Source organism: Myxine glutinosa, chromosome 12 (genome assembly GCF_964187855.1).
Source record: "Myxine glutinosa chromosome 12, kmMyxGlut1.1, whole genome shotgun sequence".
In the NCBI taxonomy this organism is placed as follows: Eukaryota; Metazoa; Chordata; class Myxini; order Myxiniformes; family Myxinidae; genus Myxine; species Myxine glutinosa.
The window spans coordinates 9,265,019-9,285,206 of record NC_136272.1 but is presented as its reverse complement, the minus strand read 5'-3'; the positions used below and the strand labels follow the sequence as shown (position 1 = coordinate 9,285,206).

Below are 20,188 nucleotides of genomic sequence, written 5' to 3'. Positions count from 1 at the left end.
TCAGGTCACTGAAATTGAACCACCAATTCTTTTTGAGGTCAGCATAGGCCAAAAAGTAAACATAGGCCAAAGGTCAACAACTTAAGGTGAAGTTTTTAAAATCCTACATTTTCATCCAATTGACTTGAAATTTGGATAGGATTTGCATATCGGGTAACCTAATTCAACCACCAATTATTTTTGAGGTCTAAAGGTGAAAATGTCAATATGGGCCAAATTTCTAAAATCGTCAATTTTCATCTCATTGACTTGAAATTTGAAGAGGATTTGCATATCAGATCACTGAATTAAACCACCAATTATTTTTGAGGTTAACCTAGGCCAAAAGGTCAACAACTTATTTCAGGAATATTTCAAGACATATTTCTGGCGCAGGGGCAATCAATGAAGGTTGTAGGCCTGAACTTCACAGAACAAGTGTTTTCCCATGGCCAGCTGTACGTGGGCTGCTCGAGGGTTGGAAAACCAAGCAATCTTTATGTCTTGGCACCAAGTAAGAAAACCAGAAATGTTGCATACCCAGAGGTTTTGAGAAATTGAAAATTGAAAAAACGTCATGTAGGAAATGTACTGTGATATTGCTCTAAAATATACATGTTCTTTTCATCATATATTTGTATTATTCTTATTCAACCTGGGCGAAGCCGGGTACCTCAGCTAGTCTATATATAAAAGGAGCTCGGCCTGCCTTCGTCCGTGCGAACATCCACAATGGGTCTTGTATTCTATTCCTCATTAATTACTGATTCTTCAAAGTGAAGTCTTATTTACTCTTTACTATCTTTAACTTTGAAGACCCAAATCTGGAAGGCAGGAGAAATAACTCAAGTGAAAATAATCCAAGTAAAGTTTCCTACAGTCAACTACTTCCAATTCACCTGAGTTGAATATGCATGTTGCTGTGCAGGTGACCCAGACGTTAAACTGGCTGGTACGTGAAACATCAGAGCTGGAAACGAACATTGTCGCAGTGGAGCGTGTGGTGGAGTACAGTCAAGCCGAGACAGAGGCAAGTTCTGGATTAGAACGGTCATTGTCGACAAGCCTGAGTTTTGTGTATTGGGCTGACTGGAGTTTATCAAACCATATAATTTTTGAAAATAAAGTACCAACCTCCACCACCCCAAAACCCTCTCCCACTTCCTCCCCTCCCCCCACCCCTATCCCCCAGCCAATGACCAGACACAAAAAAAAGTCAAATAAAATCTGCATTCACGACATTTTTGTGCCTGGAGTAAAACAGGAGTGGCTGCTGCAACTAATATCTCAGTCAGGTGATCTGCTTTCTCTCTATCTTGTAGTTGTAGCTCCTTGAGTCCAGTCCCAGGTTCCTTCATCGTTGATGTTTGTCCTCTTCTCTCTGAGGGGCTGTGGCGAAGGCTTAGAATCCATGTTCCAGAATTGTCTTGTTTCACAGTTTTTGTTAATTGTCGGCGTTATGTATCGTATTTGCGCATCTCATTGAATGTCCTCACATGTACCTTTGTGCTGGGTCCATTTGTCCTTGTCCAGGCTCTTGTGGGCCTCGTCCGGGTCTGTTGCTGGGTTTCCTCCCTTTTCGTGCCTCAATTTTCTTGCACATTTTCCTACGCACACTCACCTCTAGGCTATCTAGCCTGGGTTTGAATCCCGACCCTGCTAAAAACTGTCATCCCGGTGTTTCACGGGCAGGGTGATTCATCAATGCGTGCGCTGTCCCTCGGATGGACGTTAAACGGATGTCCAGTCTGCCAGCATTCGATGGTGGACGTTAAAAATCCCATGGTGTCCTTAACGAAGAGTAGGCGAGCTATCCGCCAACACCATGAACAAATTACAAATTCCTGAGCTACCCACAGTGTTGCATACGCCCGAAGACGAAGAAGAATTTAAGTTGCGAGTCTTTCAGAATTCAACATGCTTTGTGTTATATAGTTCCTCTCAACCCCCCACCATCCGCACTTGCCCAACCCAAAACAGACACAACAGGTGAGAATACAACTGTGTAAGTGTTGTGTTGAGGATTCCCACAGAAGGATACAACATAAGACATAACAGACCTTTGAACCCTTCTAGGCACCATGGGTACTGGAGAACCGTCCATCACCCGGATGGCCTCAACATGGAAGGATCACCTTTGAAAACTACTGCCTGAGATACAGGCCCGAACTGGAATTGATCCTTCAAGATATCAGTTGCCAGATCTACCCAGGAGAAAAGGCAAGCGTGTTTTCTGTGTTTTGCTAAAGTGAAATTAGCAAGGGAAGAGCGGAAGTTTGATGAATAAGGTATTGCTGTAAAATTGAGATGGGTTTCTCAGGAAGAGATGTCTATGATGAAATGAGGAAGAAGATTCAGTCAAACCTTATGCCATTATGAACCAAGAAAGAAAATTGTGAAAAGAAAACTCAGTTATTTTTAACCTGTAATTCATCACCGAGTATTCAGAAGCCATAATAGTGATTTAACAAATTGTAAATATTTGTGGTTTCTCTGAACGCATTAACAGAATAATACATTTGTAAGGTTGTTGTAGAGCGGATACTCAAACTACAGTTTCACAGCAAGTAAAATACGCTTCACATCAAATGACTTACCTGTGATGCCCTCAAAGGTAAAAATACACAAACATTTCAGTTTTTACCCTAACCTGTTTCTGAAACGTCATATTAAAAAGCAAATTGCAACCTGATGTCTAATCCCGATGTTTTCCGACTGGTAAGCTTCACGTATTCAAAAGTTTTAATTTGTTGCATCAGATTTAAAAGAAGTATGAGAAGCGTTAAAAATGTTCGACATTTGCTCACAATTGTCCAAGATATACCAAGAGTATAAATGAAGCATATTAACAGTGCGTCTCAATAAAATGTATTCAGAAGTTAATATATATAAAAAACGGGGGGTGGGGGGCGGTGTTGAGTGAAACGACTTTGGACGATGGAGGATGCCCAGTCCAGGCTGGCTTTGGAGGCCAAGTTTGAAATGTTGTTTGCACAGGAGAGATTATGGCTGATAGTGAGACCCATGGGTTTGAATGACTGAACCTCAAGGGGATTGTTAAGAAAATAGATAAGAGGGATGCAAGACAGTCCTTTTGGAGAGAGTGAGTGAGAGTGTGAGATTTGTCAGGATTGAAAGACGTATTCCAAGTGTTTGACCATCTTATGATTTTTTTTTAATGGCTGAGGAAAGGACTGCTTGTCTGAAGGACGACGGAGATCATGGCAGAGAGTGGTCACCAGCAAATAGATAGAGGATTTTCCAGAGAGTCAGAGAGATCATTTTTTAAGATCAGGAATAGGACTGGGCCCAGAATACTGTCTTGGGACACTGCAGCATTGACAGGGAGGGCAACACGGCATTGACAACATGTACCTGTTAATGGGAAAGGATCCCGTTAACAGGTCTGTGTTGTCTGAGAGAGTAAAGTCAGTAAGACACTTGTGGAGTTGGCCTTGATAATTCCATCGGCAGGAGTTTGGAGAGCAAGACAGGATGCCAAACTGTATCAAAAGCACTAGATATGTCCAGAGTGACGGCCCTCATATTGAGGGCCTACATCCATTGTTGGGCGAGTATAAGCAGCATCCCCAAGGTAGAGTGACCTCGTCTGAATCCAAGTTTGTGATCTGAGAGGAGGTTATTGGAGGAAAGGAAGGATTTTATATCAACTGCGATGATGGATTCCATGACCTTGCTGATGATTGGAAGTAAGCTGATTGGACTGAAGTTGAGGGGTTCTGTTTTTGCACCTTTTGACGTCATGCAGTGACGTTGGTGGGTTTCCAAGCAGATAAAAGATGATCTAGCGCAAACGACTGGGTGTAAAAGGGCAGAGAGAGGATGTGCAACAGCAGCAGGGTGGGGTTTTAGGACACGTGAGCTGTTACTGTCCAGTATCAATCAGTCGAGGGTTGAAAGAAATTTCTCCTTCAGGTGTAAAAGACAGAGTACAGGAGCAGTCAGGTATGACTGGAAAGGTGGATGTCGAGAGTGAGGGGTTGGGGACACAACATCTGGCAGCAAGCACAGAATTGAGGCATTTGGCCTTCTCAAATACTGCCGGGGGTTGCAGAATCTGGCTACCTGCTTGATTTATGTCAAGAAGTGTGAAAAGCATGTCAGGTACTTGCCGATACAAGTTCCAATTCATGAAGAAATGTGATTTGACATTACGTGACAACTAGCAAGTGCTCGGTTTAAATCAAGACAGGTACATGTGGGGAAAAAAATCCAGCCAAAACAAATAATTGTAAAAAATATCAAGAGGGGGAAGAAACGTAATCTCCTTTTTGAGTTTCCAATTTTGAGAACAAAGAAAGCAGAAATGCATCGACGTAAACCTGGTACGTCTTCTCGTTCAGGTGGGTGTGGTCGGGCGTACAGGAGCCGGGAAATCCTCGGTGATGAATGGTTTATTTCGTATCCTGGAGGCCGCTGCAGGAAGAATCCTGATCGACGGCATTGACATTTCATCCATCGGTCTACACGATCTCCGCAAGCAGCTCACAATCATCCCACAGGTCACCTGCTTCTCCCAAACTTTTTCTTGCTCACTTGATAGGTGTTCAAATTTCTCCAAAAAATCACTATCATCTGTGGTGAAATGTTAAAAACTTTGTCGAAATTGTTTTAAACGGCTTGAAGTGTTTTTTTGTGATATAAGGAACCGGTACTCTTCTCTGGCTCTCTACGTATGAACTTGGACCCACGAGGCCAATACTCCAGCATCCAGTTGTGGCACGCACTGGAGATGGCACATCTGCACCATCAAGTGCAGGAGATGCCTGGAGGACTCGATTGCCCAATCTCTGAAGGGGGTGACAATCTCAGGTGCTTGGGGAGAATTTGTTGCTGTTTTTATTTCAGGTCGGCTGGAGGTTAAGCCTCGGCTTACCCATTCCCGTAATGCTGAACAAGGCCATGAACTAACAGAGTGGTGCTTGCAGTGTGGGACAGCGACAGCTCGTTTGCTTGGCACGGGCGTTGTTACAGAGGAGTCGTATATTGCTGTTGGACGAGGCAACAGCTGCCGTGGACCTGGAAACGGACAGTCTCATCCAAGAAACAATCCGCAACGAGTTCGTGACCAGCACCGTGATCACCATTGCTCACCGCCTGCACACCGTGCTCGACTACTCTCGGTTAGACAAGGCCATTGCAATGTTGCTGCAACTCTAATTGTACACCACTGCCGCGATTGTATTTCAAATGGCCGATTAGGGTTGCTGTAGCTGGATGTATTACATTCTTTCTTTTATTTTATCCTTGAGTGACCATTTTCATTATTCCAGAATTTTGGTGCTTGATCGAGGTCGGATCATGGAGTTTGACACTCCTGAGAACCTCATGGAAAGGCATGGCCTTTTTTTCAACATGGCGAAGGATGCTGGCATCGCTGTGATACACTCGACGGCGTTTTGACCCGAGATCATGGACGGCTGAGCTTCATTTGCTAAAATGTTGTCTCGCAATGCAGTTCAAACATTGTTTATTTGTTTTTTGTGAAAGTTTATCAACTATTATGTTTACTGTTATCGAGGAACAGGAAGATGATTTGATTAGTGTAGTGGAAGTTGAGAAAGTGAGTAAATTTGATGGAAGGTGTATTATGAGAGTAAATGTTTTTTTTTGTTTGTTTTGTTTTGTTTTGTATACAAGATCGAGGCTCGTGAAAGAGCTAACATTAATCACACAAAAAGACAAACCGACACACAAAACACAAAAAACAAGGGGAGCGGCAGACAAGATGGGGAGAGAGGGGGAAGGACACAAAAGAGAGGGGGAAGAGGGGGAAGGACACAAACACAACATTTGAGAGCAGGGACATCGGGAGGACTTGGGGGGAGGTGGGAGAGGAATAAAACATATGAACACTGCAAGGACTCTGGGGTGAATTACCGGGGGTAGAAAAGATCAAGGTTTTCGATGGGGGAAGATAAGAGATGGTGGTGAACAGCTGTTTTAAAGACCTGGAGGGAGGAGTGGGATTGAAGGGAGTGGGGGAGTTTGTTCCAGAGGCGGGAGAAAAGGGGAATGAAAGAGTGAAGGTGAGCAGAGAGCCTAGACTTTGGCAGTTTAACCATAAGAGGGTTGCAGGCAGATCTTGTGTGACCTGAAGGAATATTGGGGGGACAGAGCACAGAGAGAGCTGGGGGAGCAAGGCCGGAGAGGAGTCGGTAGAAGACAGAAAGACCACCAACCTGCCTGCGGTGAGTGAGTGAAAGGCCCTCGGTTTTGACTACATCGCAGGAGATTCCAATGATTCTGAAAGCTTTGGCCTCAACAGCGTGAAGCCGAGCAAGGTGTGAGGCAGGAGCACCAGCCCAGAGGGGGGAACAGTATTCCATTGAGCTGCGGATGAAAGCCTTGTATGTGGTGAGGAGCTCAGGTGTGCCAAGGAAGGACTTCGCACGACGGAGGATGCCCAGTCAGCGAAATTTGATGGAAATTACAGTTTGCATCCCAGGTCTTTGGTATGACTTGGGAGGTGTTGAAACCCTAGACCTCCCAAACCCAGAGCGGACGCCCCACCATTACGCCACAGAGGCTGATCAAAGGATGAACCACGTGTCTGGTACTTGCAGAATGAACACATGTGAAGCGAGTTCCAATTTTGAAAAAAATGTGATTTCACAGTTTGTGAACTAACAAGTGCCAAGTTTACTGGATGTGACTTTGCACGTTGTGGAATTATAGATAAATATATAATTCATATTTATAATACAATTTATAAATATTAGTTAAATTGTACTTCAATGTGAATCTTGTTCTTAAAGCATGCAAAGAAATGTGCAGGGAACCTGGAGCAAGCAGACGACCATCTGTGAAATGACCCAGTGACCTCTAAGGATGTGAACGGAGGGAAGAATGCTGATTCAGCTCGGAGTTGGAATGTACCACGTCATTAGTGGGACTAGGGGAGTGACCTTATCAGCTTTTGTGTCCTCCGTAATGATAAACATATGGAGTTTGGTGCCAGAACGGCTGGCTCTATACTAAGTGACCTCAGAATTCCGACCATTGTAGATCAGAGCAAATTAGTTTTGTATATAACAGGACACTCCGAGGCTGCGAGGAGAGAATTCTCCCCATGGAACGACGCGTCGTATTCGGTCTGTAATTTGTGTAAAATATAACTGCAACAGTGTTGGATTCCCTCTCCGCAATATCTGAATAAATCTCGATTTGAACTGAGTGAGTCTCGCTGAGTCTGACTGAGTCTCGCTAAGAAAGGTGTCTGAAAAGCAGCCACAACAACGTGTAGTACATTTCTCCAGATATTCATCGAGAATATGCTCCCAGATTCTCAGTACGGGTTCAAAAAATGTCCAGGATGTGTTAAAATGCTTTAATACATGTCTTCATTGGGTAATGAGCATATATACGAGGCCACATGAAAGACTTGATATGTCACAAACATGAGAGTGAGATCTCCCCCTTCCACTGGCTCCACCCATCCTCCTGCCCCTCACCCTTCTTGCGACTCCACCCCCCTCCCCCTTCCACCTACTCCACCCACCCTCCCCCTTCCACCTACTCCACCCACCCTCCCCCTTGCACCGACTCTACCCACCCTCCCCCTTCCACCTACTCCACCCACCCTCCCCCTTCCACCGACTCCACCCACCCTCCCCCTTCCACCTACTCCACCCACCCTCCCCCTTCCACCTACTCCACCCACCCTCCCCCTTCCACCTACTCCACCCACCCTCCCCCTTCCACCTACTCCACCCACCCTCCCCCTTCCACCTGCTCCACCCACCCTCCCCCCTCCACCTACTCCACCCACCCTCCCCCTTCCACCTACTCCACCCACCCTCCCCCTTACACCTACTCCACCCACCCTCCCCCTTCCACCGACTCTGCCCACTGTGGTGGATTTCAATTAATTAATTTAGCCTTTAAATGATTTGACAAGACTTGAGAATGAAATGTCCACACACGTCTCAGAAGACAATTAATGATTTAATGACACATGGGAATACTTGATTCACTTTCACCAAAGGTATTTACAGAATACACTTCACTTTCAAGTTACACGAATAAAAGAAATCACCACGCTACATTCTACACACATTCAAACAAGAAAATGAACCAAGTTCTCGTCGAGGGTGCTGTGGCATGGCTTTTTATGGTCAGAGATCCAAGAGGGGGTCAGGTAAGGTTCAAAAAGATAGCAAGCATTGCGTGAGTCTTCAACTCCTCGGTCAGCTCTTTTCTTTCTTCATATCCAACTCTCCGAGCCATAAAATGTTAAGTCATCGAGAAAACAGAGATTTCTAACATCTTACAAAATAAACAAAGCCTTCTGCTTCTGATCGATTAGCGTGACTGAGGACATCGGTTCTTTGTCAATCTCGAAGAGAAAAACAGGGTCGGAGAAAGTTCGAATCAGTGAGGGTTGCACATCATTCTTATAAGTTCTATGTATTAAATCTTTTTACCACATATGTGTATATAGGTGTATGAAAAGTCGTATCACATAAATATACTATTTATACAATATCAGGCTAACAAGGGACTTTAACACTGATTAATATATGTATTAAGTTTACGTGTTTGCAATGGCAAGGTCAAGGCTCAGGGAAATCCACTTGCTTCACACAAATTACGTACGCAAATTAATTTTCTTCTTCTACACCACCCTCCCCCTTCCACCGACTCTGCCCACCCTCCGCCTTCCACCAACTCTGCCCACGCTCCCCCTTCCACCGACTGACTCTGCCCACCCTCCCCCTTCCACCGACTGACTGCCCACCCTCCCCCTTCCACCGACTGACTCTGCCCACCCTCCCCCTTCCACCGACTGACTCTGCCCACCCACCCCCTTCCACCGATTGGCTCTGCCCACCCTCCCCCTTCCACCTACTCCGCCCACCCTCCTCCTTCCACCTGCTCTGCCCACCCTAATACTTCCACCTGCTCTGCCCACCCTCCCCCTTCCACCGACTCTGCCCACCCTCCCCCTTCCACCGACTCTGCCCACCCTCCCCCTTCCACCGACTCTGCCCACCCTCCCCCTTCCACCGACTGACTCTGCCCACTCTCCCCCTTCCACCGACTCTGCCCACCCTCCCCCTTCCGCCGACTCTGCCCACTGTCGGGGATATTTTCCCTACAGTAGTATGTAATATATGAAACAAGAAATTCAATGTCCATCAACTTGTCAGAAGTCACAAATTTAATTCCCGAGGAGGACAACACTTTCTGTCTTCAAAAATACAATTCACAAAAACACACAAGGAAGATTTACAACAAATCTTCGATCAAAAGTCCAGGGTGAAAATCCTGGTACAGTCGGGATGCGCAAGGGAATATCATACCAAACACCAGCATGCCTAGAGTACAGTTAACATACAGTGCAAACATACAGAATCATAAGGATACAGTAGCATGCATAGAATACAGTTAACATAGTCTGAACATACAGAATCATAAGGATACAGTAACATGCATAGAATACAGTTAACATACAGTATGAACATACATAATCATAAGTACAGCAAACCAACATCCTACAGACCCAGTGCTAATCCTGGTCATTTGGTCATTCGTTCTGATTTTTAAACCATTTCAAGTGGGAGGAGCAAGAGGAGGGGGGAGGAGCGAAGAGAGGGGAGGAGAGCAGCCGGATTGGTTGGGTAAAAGTTTGGGTGGGAGGGCGCAAGGATCGGGGGATACAATGTGATTGGTCAAGTGAAATATTGGGATGAGAGTGCTCCCTGCTGGGAGCAGATCTGCATTTACAAATCCTTTAATGAGAAGAATGTGCTGCTCCAGACTCTTCGGCACCAAGCAATCATAACGATGCGTAAACGTTGCAGCGAGGTTTTATAATGCCATTGCAGGGACATTATGATTTAATATTTAGAAAATATACAATAAGAAAGTCCTTATTTAATCACTCAGTAGCTCTGACAATCACATCCTTTTCCAATCTGCAAATCACCTTTTCCCTCAAGTCAAAAGCATACTGCAATCCCACAAAAGATTTTACTGAGAGAGAGAGAGCTAGCCTACATGGATTTTATACTTTATTATTTCCGAACCGTTATTCAGTTTAGTTTTATTTTAATACTCAATGCTGCACACAATTTTTAGTTCTGTACATAATTTTCTCAAAACCGAGTTGTAACATTAAATTGAGAATGGACTTCGGAACTACCATCCCCCAGAAGTCATGTAGGCGAAAGTGGGAGGGGACACACCCTACAAGTATTTACATCTAATTTATTGAAACAATGGTAGTTTGTTAAGACTGAAACAATTTGTCATAATGACCATTTGTTTACCAAGCGCTTTGGCAAGTAAGCCTCGATAACCCAGCAAATCACTTCAAAGGGCCTCGGTAAACATTATGGCTCCAGTTGTATTATTATTTAATTATTAAAAGAAAACAATGCCCTTTTCTCCAATTGATAGACCTTTGGTTTGATGTTCAATTCAATCAATATGATAGATTTTGATAGAAATACATATTCCCCTATTTGTAATAATGTTTCATCAGTCATTGATGGCAATATGTGCTCCGCCATTGCCTCCACGAAGAATTTTACTCTCCTCGAGCCACGATTCTGGGCAGTGCCAGAGATAACTTGTCAACTGCAGGGAGATCGCAAAGCTTTGCATGGAAACCATAAAAAACACCTGCAGACTAGGAATAAGGGTTGAGGCTCATAAAAGTTGCTTGCTTCATAAATGTACACTTCCCCAATCACTCCTCTGGTCCTGTATCCAGGACCACAACATAGAAGTGTTCAATTTAGTCATCTGTCACAGGTTGACCCTGTTTTGAGGAACAATCATTCAGAATTTTAACCCTGCTCTACCTACGGCATGCATACACCATCCTGATGGAAAAGTTCGTTTGTTATTCGGCATCGTCTTGCTTGTTGAATCCCTCCGTCGTTGAGAGTTCAGTCTGTTGCAGAGCTCTTTCCTTCAAGTGATCCTGTGTAGCAGGATGAACGCTGGAACTCTGTGCTCCTGTCATCAAGGAGTGATCCTTACAGGTCACAATCTTCTCTGTATCTTGCAATGCACAATCTGCCATGTTTCAGCAGCACACAAGCCATTCCACGTTGAATCACCAATATGGTTGTGGATGGGAAAGATCACAAAACGACCCTGCACAGCAGGCAGTATCACTGCCATTCTTGCAACAAGCATTAGCAGATCTTCACCAAGGCTGTCGTCCAGTTTCGTCTGACCTGCCCTCTCAAGAAGAGAGTGTGAGGAGCTGCACAAATCTAGCTCAAACAGCAGAATTGTGTGAGGTGAGGACCAAAGCTGGAGGTGCATCGATGAAGGCTCCAGGATCATGATGTCCAATTGATCCATGATGCACACCATAAACAGCCAGCAGAGCCATGAAGGCCCAGTGTCCAGCACGGTCCAGCAGTCCCTTCCAGGACTCACCCTCCTTTGGCAATCAGCAGCGTGATGTGATGTTGGAACATCAGGAGTGATGCACACCAGAAACAGCCAATGGAAGAAGAAACTTTGGCAGTTGATGTGAGCTCCAAAACAGGTGTGCACTGAAACAGGTGGTTGCTTTCAACCCACATATAACAATGTGGTTCAGGCAAATGGTCATCTTGAAACTCCAGCAAGGGTAGGTGAACCACAATTTTCCATTTTCCAAAGGAAATTGTCTTTCCATGTTTTGGAGGTACATGCCATAATAATTTCATCTTGAGCCAGCCAAATTCACGAATCAAAATCTCCAGTAACTCTTCCAAAGCCTCTTTTTGATTATTACAGGTGGGTTACTCTCCTCTTTCATTTAACCACACCAGAGCCTGTTTTCCAACACACTGGATCAAGCAAATCATTTTAAGAACATAGAATTAACACATTATAACTGACAATGCAATCAATATCCCGATTATGTCTCACCTTATAACAATTTACATTGGTTCACAAGTTCCCCTAGAACATTTGAAAGATTATATTTCATGTGTAACACCCGAACAAAACATATTAAATCAGGGGTGTACATGTTTCCAGCATAACCAAAGTGCATATGAATGTATTCAATAAATCTTCAAATTCTATTTCCCTTTTTCCTCACAAAAAATACCCAAAATTAAATCACCCAGAAATCTCAAATATCATGTATTTCATCACATTTGCACAATCATGTGGTCCTCTCAACAGAAGGTGAGAAGGAAATCAATCTTACTGTAATTTTAAATAATTCGTCTTCTTTCTTCAACCTTACTTTCATATTTTACTTCCAAAATGTCTCATGTAATTCACAGGTGCTCAACCAAGCATTAGCAAATCTTTTTGCAAATCAAATCAAAGCAAGAATCCAAAATTAACCATTTATGTGTTCTTATCATAATTATCACAGATCTCCTTCGTATCAATCTTCCAACAAAATAAAAAATGTCTGAAACACATAATTATATGATTCACATTACTTTCAGCACATAATTCCTTGAAATCATCATTACCTCTCCTTTTTTACTTTATTTTATAACAAATAAACAAAAAATAATAATAATAAATACAATGGGCCTTAATTTCCCCATCCTTAATAATTTTCTTTCACATTATTTTCATTATCTCACATTCATTATTTTACAAATCTGTTGCCAAGATCTGTATTTTCCTCCTCTCCTTTTTATTAATACTAGGGCGTGCCCGTACTATATATATATCTAAAATTATATCCCCCCCCTCTATTTACATGGAATGGTTTGGTCCATTCGCAAAGCCAAAGCGAACGGCTTGCGAGTACGGTGACAATCCCCCCCCTCTATTTACATGAAATGGTTTGGTCCAAATCGAACGGCTTGCGAGTACGGTGACAATCCCCCCCCCTCTATTTACATGAAATGGTTTGGTCCAAAGCGAACGGCTTGCGAGTACGGTGACAATCCCCCCCCCCCCCCCCCCTCTATTTACATGAAATGGTTTGGTCCAAAGCGAACGGCTTGCGGAGTTTGGTAAAGAAATCGCCATAGCGTGCACAAACGCGCAGGAAAGCGAAAGAATCGTAAATTAGTTTTAATTAGTTTTAAAACATAGTTTAACGCCAACATAGCGGCAACATAGTTTGCCAACGTGAAATAAATGAATACGCTCTCAAATGTGCCGTCCGAGGCAGAGTCTGTTCGCCACGTTCGGCACACGTGATAACTCGCTGCTCTCTGATTGGTTGAATCGTTTTTTGGACATAGCTCGGTAACGACTTGTCCGATTAATATGAAACCTTGAAAAGGCACATCCTCGGGTCCCCAGCAATATACCTGGCAAGTTTCAAGTATATCGGACCCGTGGTTGTCGAGAAACAGCGGTCACAGACATACAGACATACAGAGATTACTGGAATTATAGATAGATCAACCATTTTCTCTCGCCATGGAATAGTCCGTTATTCATATAAATAATCATAAGAGTTCTGTAGAACATCTTCATTTTTTTTTTAACTTAGCCAATTATTTAAACGACATGTTTTCCCAAAATAACAAGTCACATTCTTTGTATATTGTCAACATTGTTCATCGTTTTAGTATCATCCAGAACTAAAAATATTTTTTATAAACCATCACCTTGTAGATGCATTTATTTATATCCCATTAACCCAAGAACTCTCAATTGCTTGGTTTCTTTTAGTAATGCCATATATCCATATTTCTTTTCAAAATGTTCCTAACATACACATTAATCCCATTAAACCTCAAATAACCTACAATCCGAAAAATAAATTTGTGACATTTCAGCAATGATTACAATATCATTGTACTTCTCATCCGTAACAGTTCATTCGAAGGACAGATAGTAGCTATGGAACAGGTGCATGTATATGTAACAGGTGCATGCCCCCAGGGCACCGTTTCCTTCCGTTTTCATCCACCTTATAAAACATCAACACCATTCATTTAAAATAATATAAATATCACATAATTCCACTCTTCCTTCAGTGAGGCCAGTTTTCCATCTGGTTCAAGATTTACATTTCATTCCATTAATTTGGAGCATTAATTCCATTAATTTATCATGGCTTGTGATAAACATTGATCATTTGAACACAAATTGAACAAATTTAATCAAACAAAACACTTCCTTTAACTTTACATTCACTAAATAAAATGAATTTTATGACTTTTCTCATTATTCAAAAAGTTTATAAAATGTCCCAAATCTGTATATTATTTTATACAGTGGTTACATTGAACCATATATATGTTCATATCTTAATCCAATCAGAAAATTGTCAATTTACCCCTAATATATGTCTGTACCCACATATGTCTGTATATTTTTTTTTACAAAATCCAACTACCATTAAACTGAAAAATTGTTTTGCTGGACTCATGCAAGATCCCTTACAAATTTTGAAAATTTTCCAAAGATATAACTTCCATTTCCTTTGACAAATCCTAATAATTTTACCCCAAGATTAATAGCAGATATTTTCACATGCCAGATAACAACAACAACAACAACAACATGCCTTTTAAGGCCATTTTCCCTGCTAGCGTGGGGGTTAGCCTTGCAGTTTCCATGACAAACTTCTCCATTTTGCCCTATTTTCTGCATCTCTCCTTGTTAACCCCCTTTGCCCGCATTTCTTCTTCCACCATCTTTAGTCAAGTCTTTCTTGGTCTTCCTCATCCGTCCTCTACTTCAATCTACATTCATTTCCATAACTCTTCTCAACCAGTCACTTTTATCCTTCCTAAATGCATGATCAAACCATCTCAACCTGTTCCTCTTCACAGCATCAACCACAGGCTCTATTCCCATCATCTTTCACAATTCATCATTTGTCTTTCTCTCTCTCAACGATACTCCGCACATCCACCGAATCATTCGCATTTCCACCCTTTCCAGCCTTCTTTGCACACACACACATACCCTCACACATGCAGCATACACCTTTCCCTTCAGCTTCATCCTATGACTTCCATGTGAGAGTCAAGTTGTCATAAAATTTCATGCGACTTTCATAGCGTTCCCATTAACTGGTAAATCAATTGTTCCGAAAATTGTCTTTCAGTTCTATTCCCCATGATGCCCCCCCTAAACACAAGTGTTAGTCCAATACAGGGTCTTTTAATTTTAATTTTCCACAATTTCCAATTCAAATTTATTCTCTTCCTTCCTATGAAATCTTTTGTGAGAATTTTATGGAAAGTCACTTCTTTTTTCCAAATTTACTGTAAGTTCTCCAACGATCATGTCCGACCTTGAACATTCCACGAATCCTGCAACAAATTTTCTCATACACACTCACATTAGATCCATTTCACATATCTGTTCATGAAATTTCATAAATGATCACACAAGTAATGATCACATTGTAATGACCTCTAAACATTCCTAAACCAATAAACTTGCCTGGCGATGCCAAATACCCCACACTTCTGTCATCTTAGAAGTCACTGTTTGCTTTAGACAAGTATTTATCAAAGCCTTCACACATATTATTAGCAATATTATTCCTAGGATTAAAATTATTAGGATTATTATCAAATATTTATCAAATATTAGGATTATCATCAAAACAATGAATGACTCAATTTTTAATGATTGCACATCCAAACCTAGATATTTTGAGTTCCGTAACTTTAATACCTCAAATTTTCCATTTCTTCATTGGTTTTTCAACAAAACGACATGTGGAAAAACATGGAGATTTCATCAGGACTATATTCCTTTAAAAAACAATTTTTGTTGATGTTCTGTGCCTTATTAGTGACACAGAAAGATTAATATTATAAAGTCCCATTGGATACGAGTGAAATCATGTGATCCCCATTTCTTATTTCTTTCAACTTCCATTTGTCCAAGACTCCTATATGACTCTCCGAAAGTAAGTGCAGCCATGAAGTCTTGGAGGCGTAAAAACCCGACTTTGAAACCCTAAATCAACAAGCACCCAACAACCACTCCGCCATATTTTGCCTCATTATGTCCGTAAGTCTTCAGATATATTTCTTCTAGGTAACTACTGTCACACCAACACCGAAAATATAATTTCATCTCATAGCGATTTTATATTAAAATAAATAGTATGTCATTTCTCTTGAAGCAATCCAGCCATAAACATTATTTGGAAGTCTTTTGCTGTCAGAACACAATTTCTCTGCTGTCAAAGGCCAAAGTCCGGCCTCGGTGACTCCTCAGCCAATTGTCACTTTTTTCTTGACAAAAACAAACATCTTCTATATTTATCCCATTAAAATCCCATTACAATCCCATATCTTGTCACCTTTTGCATTGTTGAAAGCAATTAATTCCATAACTCAATCTTACCTCACATCCTTACATCCTTACACCCACTTTTGTCCACAAATTTTTTAGAAGTGATACAAAATTTGTCTGTACTTTGTCTCATAGAATCCATAGTACCAGCATCGCAACCTCCCATCTGTCTATACCTTGTCACAACTCCAATTCATTTTTCAAGTCACAACCCAGAGTGATTTGAGAACTATACCCAGAGTTCTATACTATACCCAGTTTCAGAGAGTAAACAATTATATACTTTTTCATTCTTTTACCATTTAACTTGTTCAAAGAACGTTCATTTCGCAAAATCGAACCAACCACAACCCTCGCCATTAATATCTATTGTAAGCGTGCCGAATCAATAAGTATAAATTTTTCTATGAGCCTCGACCAGAGGGTGGTTGTTACTCACAAACACTCGTCGCTAGCTGTTCCATTGTCTGTTGATTTTCATTCTGCTGCCGATTTCAATTGAGCCAGCAGAGTGGAATTTGGAATTTTTTTTTTCTCTGAGCTCATGAAAGTGGTGACATTGGGTGGTTTGCCATTGCCTTTCCACAAAAGCACTTAATTATTGTCTTTCATTAAGCGTGAAGCATGTCAAAAAGCTTAGTGATGGACATAGACAAAATTTGGAAGACAGATTTTGGTGCTCAACAAAGATAATCGGAACATGGGTTTAGCCCATCATTTTGACAGCATTCCAATTCATTATATATACTGTTGTGGATATGAGGATTGTGTTTTTTATTGTGTTTTTTTTATTATTGCTTTATTCTGGACCCTCCTGCCTCCAGTCTGTGTATAAAGGTCAAAGTGCGTCCCGTAATTAGTTCATAAGCACTCACGTTAGCCAATAATAGATTTCCCCCTTGTTGACAGTTATTTCCTTATTCTGTGTATTAGGCTAAGGATTTGTCTTCCATTAATTTGACACTCCATTGCACTGCATTAAATAAAGTAGATCCCTCCGACATGGCATCTTCAAAGTGCCAGGTTTGCCAGGTTTGCTGCAATTGCCAACTGCATTTGGGCGGTTTTCTTCATTCGCCATTGCTGCCCTTTGGCTGGGGCTAGCTCGAATCGCCCCAAAACCACCATTGGCCACGAGGTAAGGTCGGGGAAGAAGGGCGTGTCTCCACCTCGTCATAGAGGGGGGGACTAAACCAGCCCTTGCCGACCAACCCAGAACGAGGGGTTGGCTTTAGGGGGCGGAGAGAGAACGTTTGGGGGAGGTTCGCAAAAGGGTCAAGGGTGAGGCTTATATAACCCGTGGCAGACGCCCCCAGGAGAGTCGAGGAGGGAGGAGATCAGATCACAGACAAGCCAAAAGAGAGTCCTGCGAGTTTGTGAGCGAGGGAGAGAGAACCCGTCACGCCAGACCCCCCACCAGCAGCGTTGGCTCCACCAAGCAGCTCCGACCCGTTACTCCGCGCACACGACAGGATCGGTGGCATCGGCGGCCGTCGAGGTCCAGCCCGACGTCCCGTGCGGGATCAAGCTCCAGCCAGCTCCGTGCCTTCCTCCCCCTCCAGCCACCCACCTCCTTCCAGCCAATCCACTCTGCAATTCCCCATGTGAGTCCGTCTTTGTTTGTTCTGTCCAGGGTATTAATTAAGCCTGTTTAGATAAGCTAGCGATTTTCACTGTGTCTCTTTGATTTCTTCTGTAAATTATTTTATTATCCTTCCTTCTCCTTGGTTACTTTTGGTTGTAAATAGCAAATAAATTATATTCGTATTCCCTACTTCTGTCTTCCTCTTCTTCACATCCGTGTCACCTTTGTCTTTTCCCCATTGAATATCTGTGGCACGATTTGGCCCACGTTTAAGGGATCGGGTCTAGTCATTGTAAAAACAGTTCGGGCCGCGGCGCCATCCGCTCGGCAAATTAACATCTTATCCGCGGTCCGTAACAATTGGTAGTCAGGAGTTGGGATTCGAACCTGGGACTAAATTTATTTAGCCCAAATTTTGGGACACCAATTGTACAATTGGCCGTAACAATTGGTGCCTGGGAGTGAGATTCGGACCTGGAGCGCGAATAGCGCGCTCAAAATTACGGGTGGCCCAAAAAGAAATTTTGTTTTATTTAAAATCTTAAATTTGGAAGTCGTGCCATGGACAATCAAGGTGATCGGAGGGGGTGAGTGAAATTAAGAAGAGACGGAGGGAAACAAAAAAAGAGATAAAGGAGGAGGTGATGGATTATGTACAAGGTCTGTGCTCAAATCATAATGATGTACTTGCTGACCAAATAAAAAGTTTGCAGATGGCAGAGGAGGAACGGGGACGAGGTGCCAAGGTGAGTGGCGATATAATCGGCAATGTATATGGTATGAGGGGAGAGGCAGTGGGCTTGGGGGTTGGTTTGGATCCGGGTGTTCGTGAGGGACCAATGGTGAGATGTATGACTGGTCCGGAGTGCATGGAGAAAGGATGTGTGCAAGGAGGTCTGGCTACGGGGAGTGAGGGGGGTGCTGGTGAGCAAGGGTGTGCGGGTATGGAGTGGGTAGCGGGTTGCGGAAGGGCGACCCAGGCATCGACACCAAGAGGGGTAGTGTTTGGAGGGACGGGGGATGCGTGGGAGCCCCCCGGGAATAGCGCACTGTGGGAGCCCGAACGGTTTGGTCCCGCGTTGATCCCGCCAGGAGTGACGTGTGGGGTCCGGCCTTCGGGCGCCCACAAGGTACCACTCGCGCCGTATGACGGCAAGAGTGATTTGAGGGCGTACCTGGCGCAGTTTGAGTACGTGTGCCGAGGCAATGGTTGGAGTCCGGACGAAGGTGGAGTACACCTGGTAGGGGCGCTGCGCGGTGTGGCGGCGGAGGTGCTGACAGCTTTACCACCGGGTGCTCTCACCCTGTCAGCTCTCCGTGCGGCTTTAATTAACAGATTCGGTATTGAGCAGCAAAGCGAGCTTGTTAAAGCTCAACTTGCGCAGCGAAAACGCAAGCCCCAGGAGACCATCGGGGAACTTGCTCACGACATTCGCCGCGCAGTGGGGATTGCACACGCGGACATGGCAGCGAGTTCCCAGGAAAGCCTGGCACTGGATCACTTTATCCAGGCCCTTCCGGATCTGGAGCTCCGACAACAGCTCGCCATGTGGCGCCCGCAGACCATGAGTCAGGCGGCCGACGCTGCGGCCCGTTGGGAGGCCCCTGGCCCGGGGGGGGCGAGCGCCACTCAGTGGCGGTGCGTCAGGTAGGACCCGTGATGGGGGTCGCCCCCCCCCCCCAGGGGGCTTGCCCCCGACGGGGGCCCTGACCTGGAGAGCATGGTTCGGAGGCTGGTGGATCGGCGTCTAGCGGGACCTGGACCATGGCAGGCGGCTCCAGTGGTGGCACCCGGTAGTCCCCGACAGAGTACCCCAATTCGGACATACAGGGGGGGAAATTTGGAATACCGGAGGCAAGCACCTTACCAGGTGAGGTGCTATAATTGTGCTCGGATGGGTCACCGTGCGTGGGAGTGCCGAGCTCTGCGCCGGGACGTTCCCCGTCAGCCGATGCCCTCAACTCCGCCCCGTATCAATCGGCCTAGCCGACCTCAGACACCCCCCCCCCCGCCAGGGCCCGGGAAACTAGAACGTGCCGGGCATGCAGGGTGGTGTTCGGCAGTAGGGGATGGAGAGGAGCCCTCATTGATGCGACAGGTCATTCATTGTGGCCAACTTGGTGCTGGTAGTTTAACAATTCGATGCAAAATTGCCGGCGTGGGGGTAGACGCCGTTGTGGACACGGGAGTCATCAGCCCCGTAATCCTTAATTCGAGTGCAGACGGCTGGGGTAAAATCCAGCGTCTGGAAAATCATAGTTTGCAGTTGGCTACCGGGGTAACGGCCCCGATCATAGGGCGTGGTTTTGTAACCCTCAAGTTGGGATCGGTAAAAAGAGAGATAGAGGTTTGGGTGGCGGAGGTGTGCGACCCGTGCTTAATAGGGTTGGATTTGTTGA

At 44.1% G+C, this 20,188-nt stretch overlaps 1 protein-coding gene across 1 annotated transcript in view; it reads left to right on the top strand.

The window, feature by feature from the left end:
* Positions 1-5,588, top strand: part of LOC137438238 (ATP-binding cassette sub-family C member 2-like) — a 124,770-nt gene extending 119,182 nt beyond the window's left edge. Inside the window, exons 21-26 of the mRNA XM_078766457.1 lie at positions 908-1,009; positions 2,056-2,199; positions 4,344-4,502; positions 4,646-4,812; positions 4,929-5,123; positions 5,274-5,588. Coding sequence (XP_078622583.1) covers positions 908-1,009; positions 2,056-2,199; positions 4,344-4,502; positions 4,646-4,812; positions 4,929-5,123; positions 5,274-5,403 — 897 coding nt within the window. The 3' untranslated portion in view covers positions 5,404-5,588. The remainder of the gene's footprint in view (positions 1-907; positions 1,010-2,055; positions 2,200-4,343; positions 4,503-4,645; positions 4,813-4,928; positions 5,124-5,273) is intronic.
* The last annotated feature ends 14,600 nt before the right edge of the window (positions 5,589-20,188 follow it).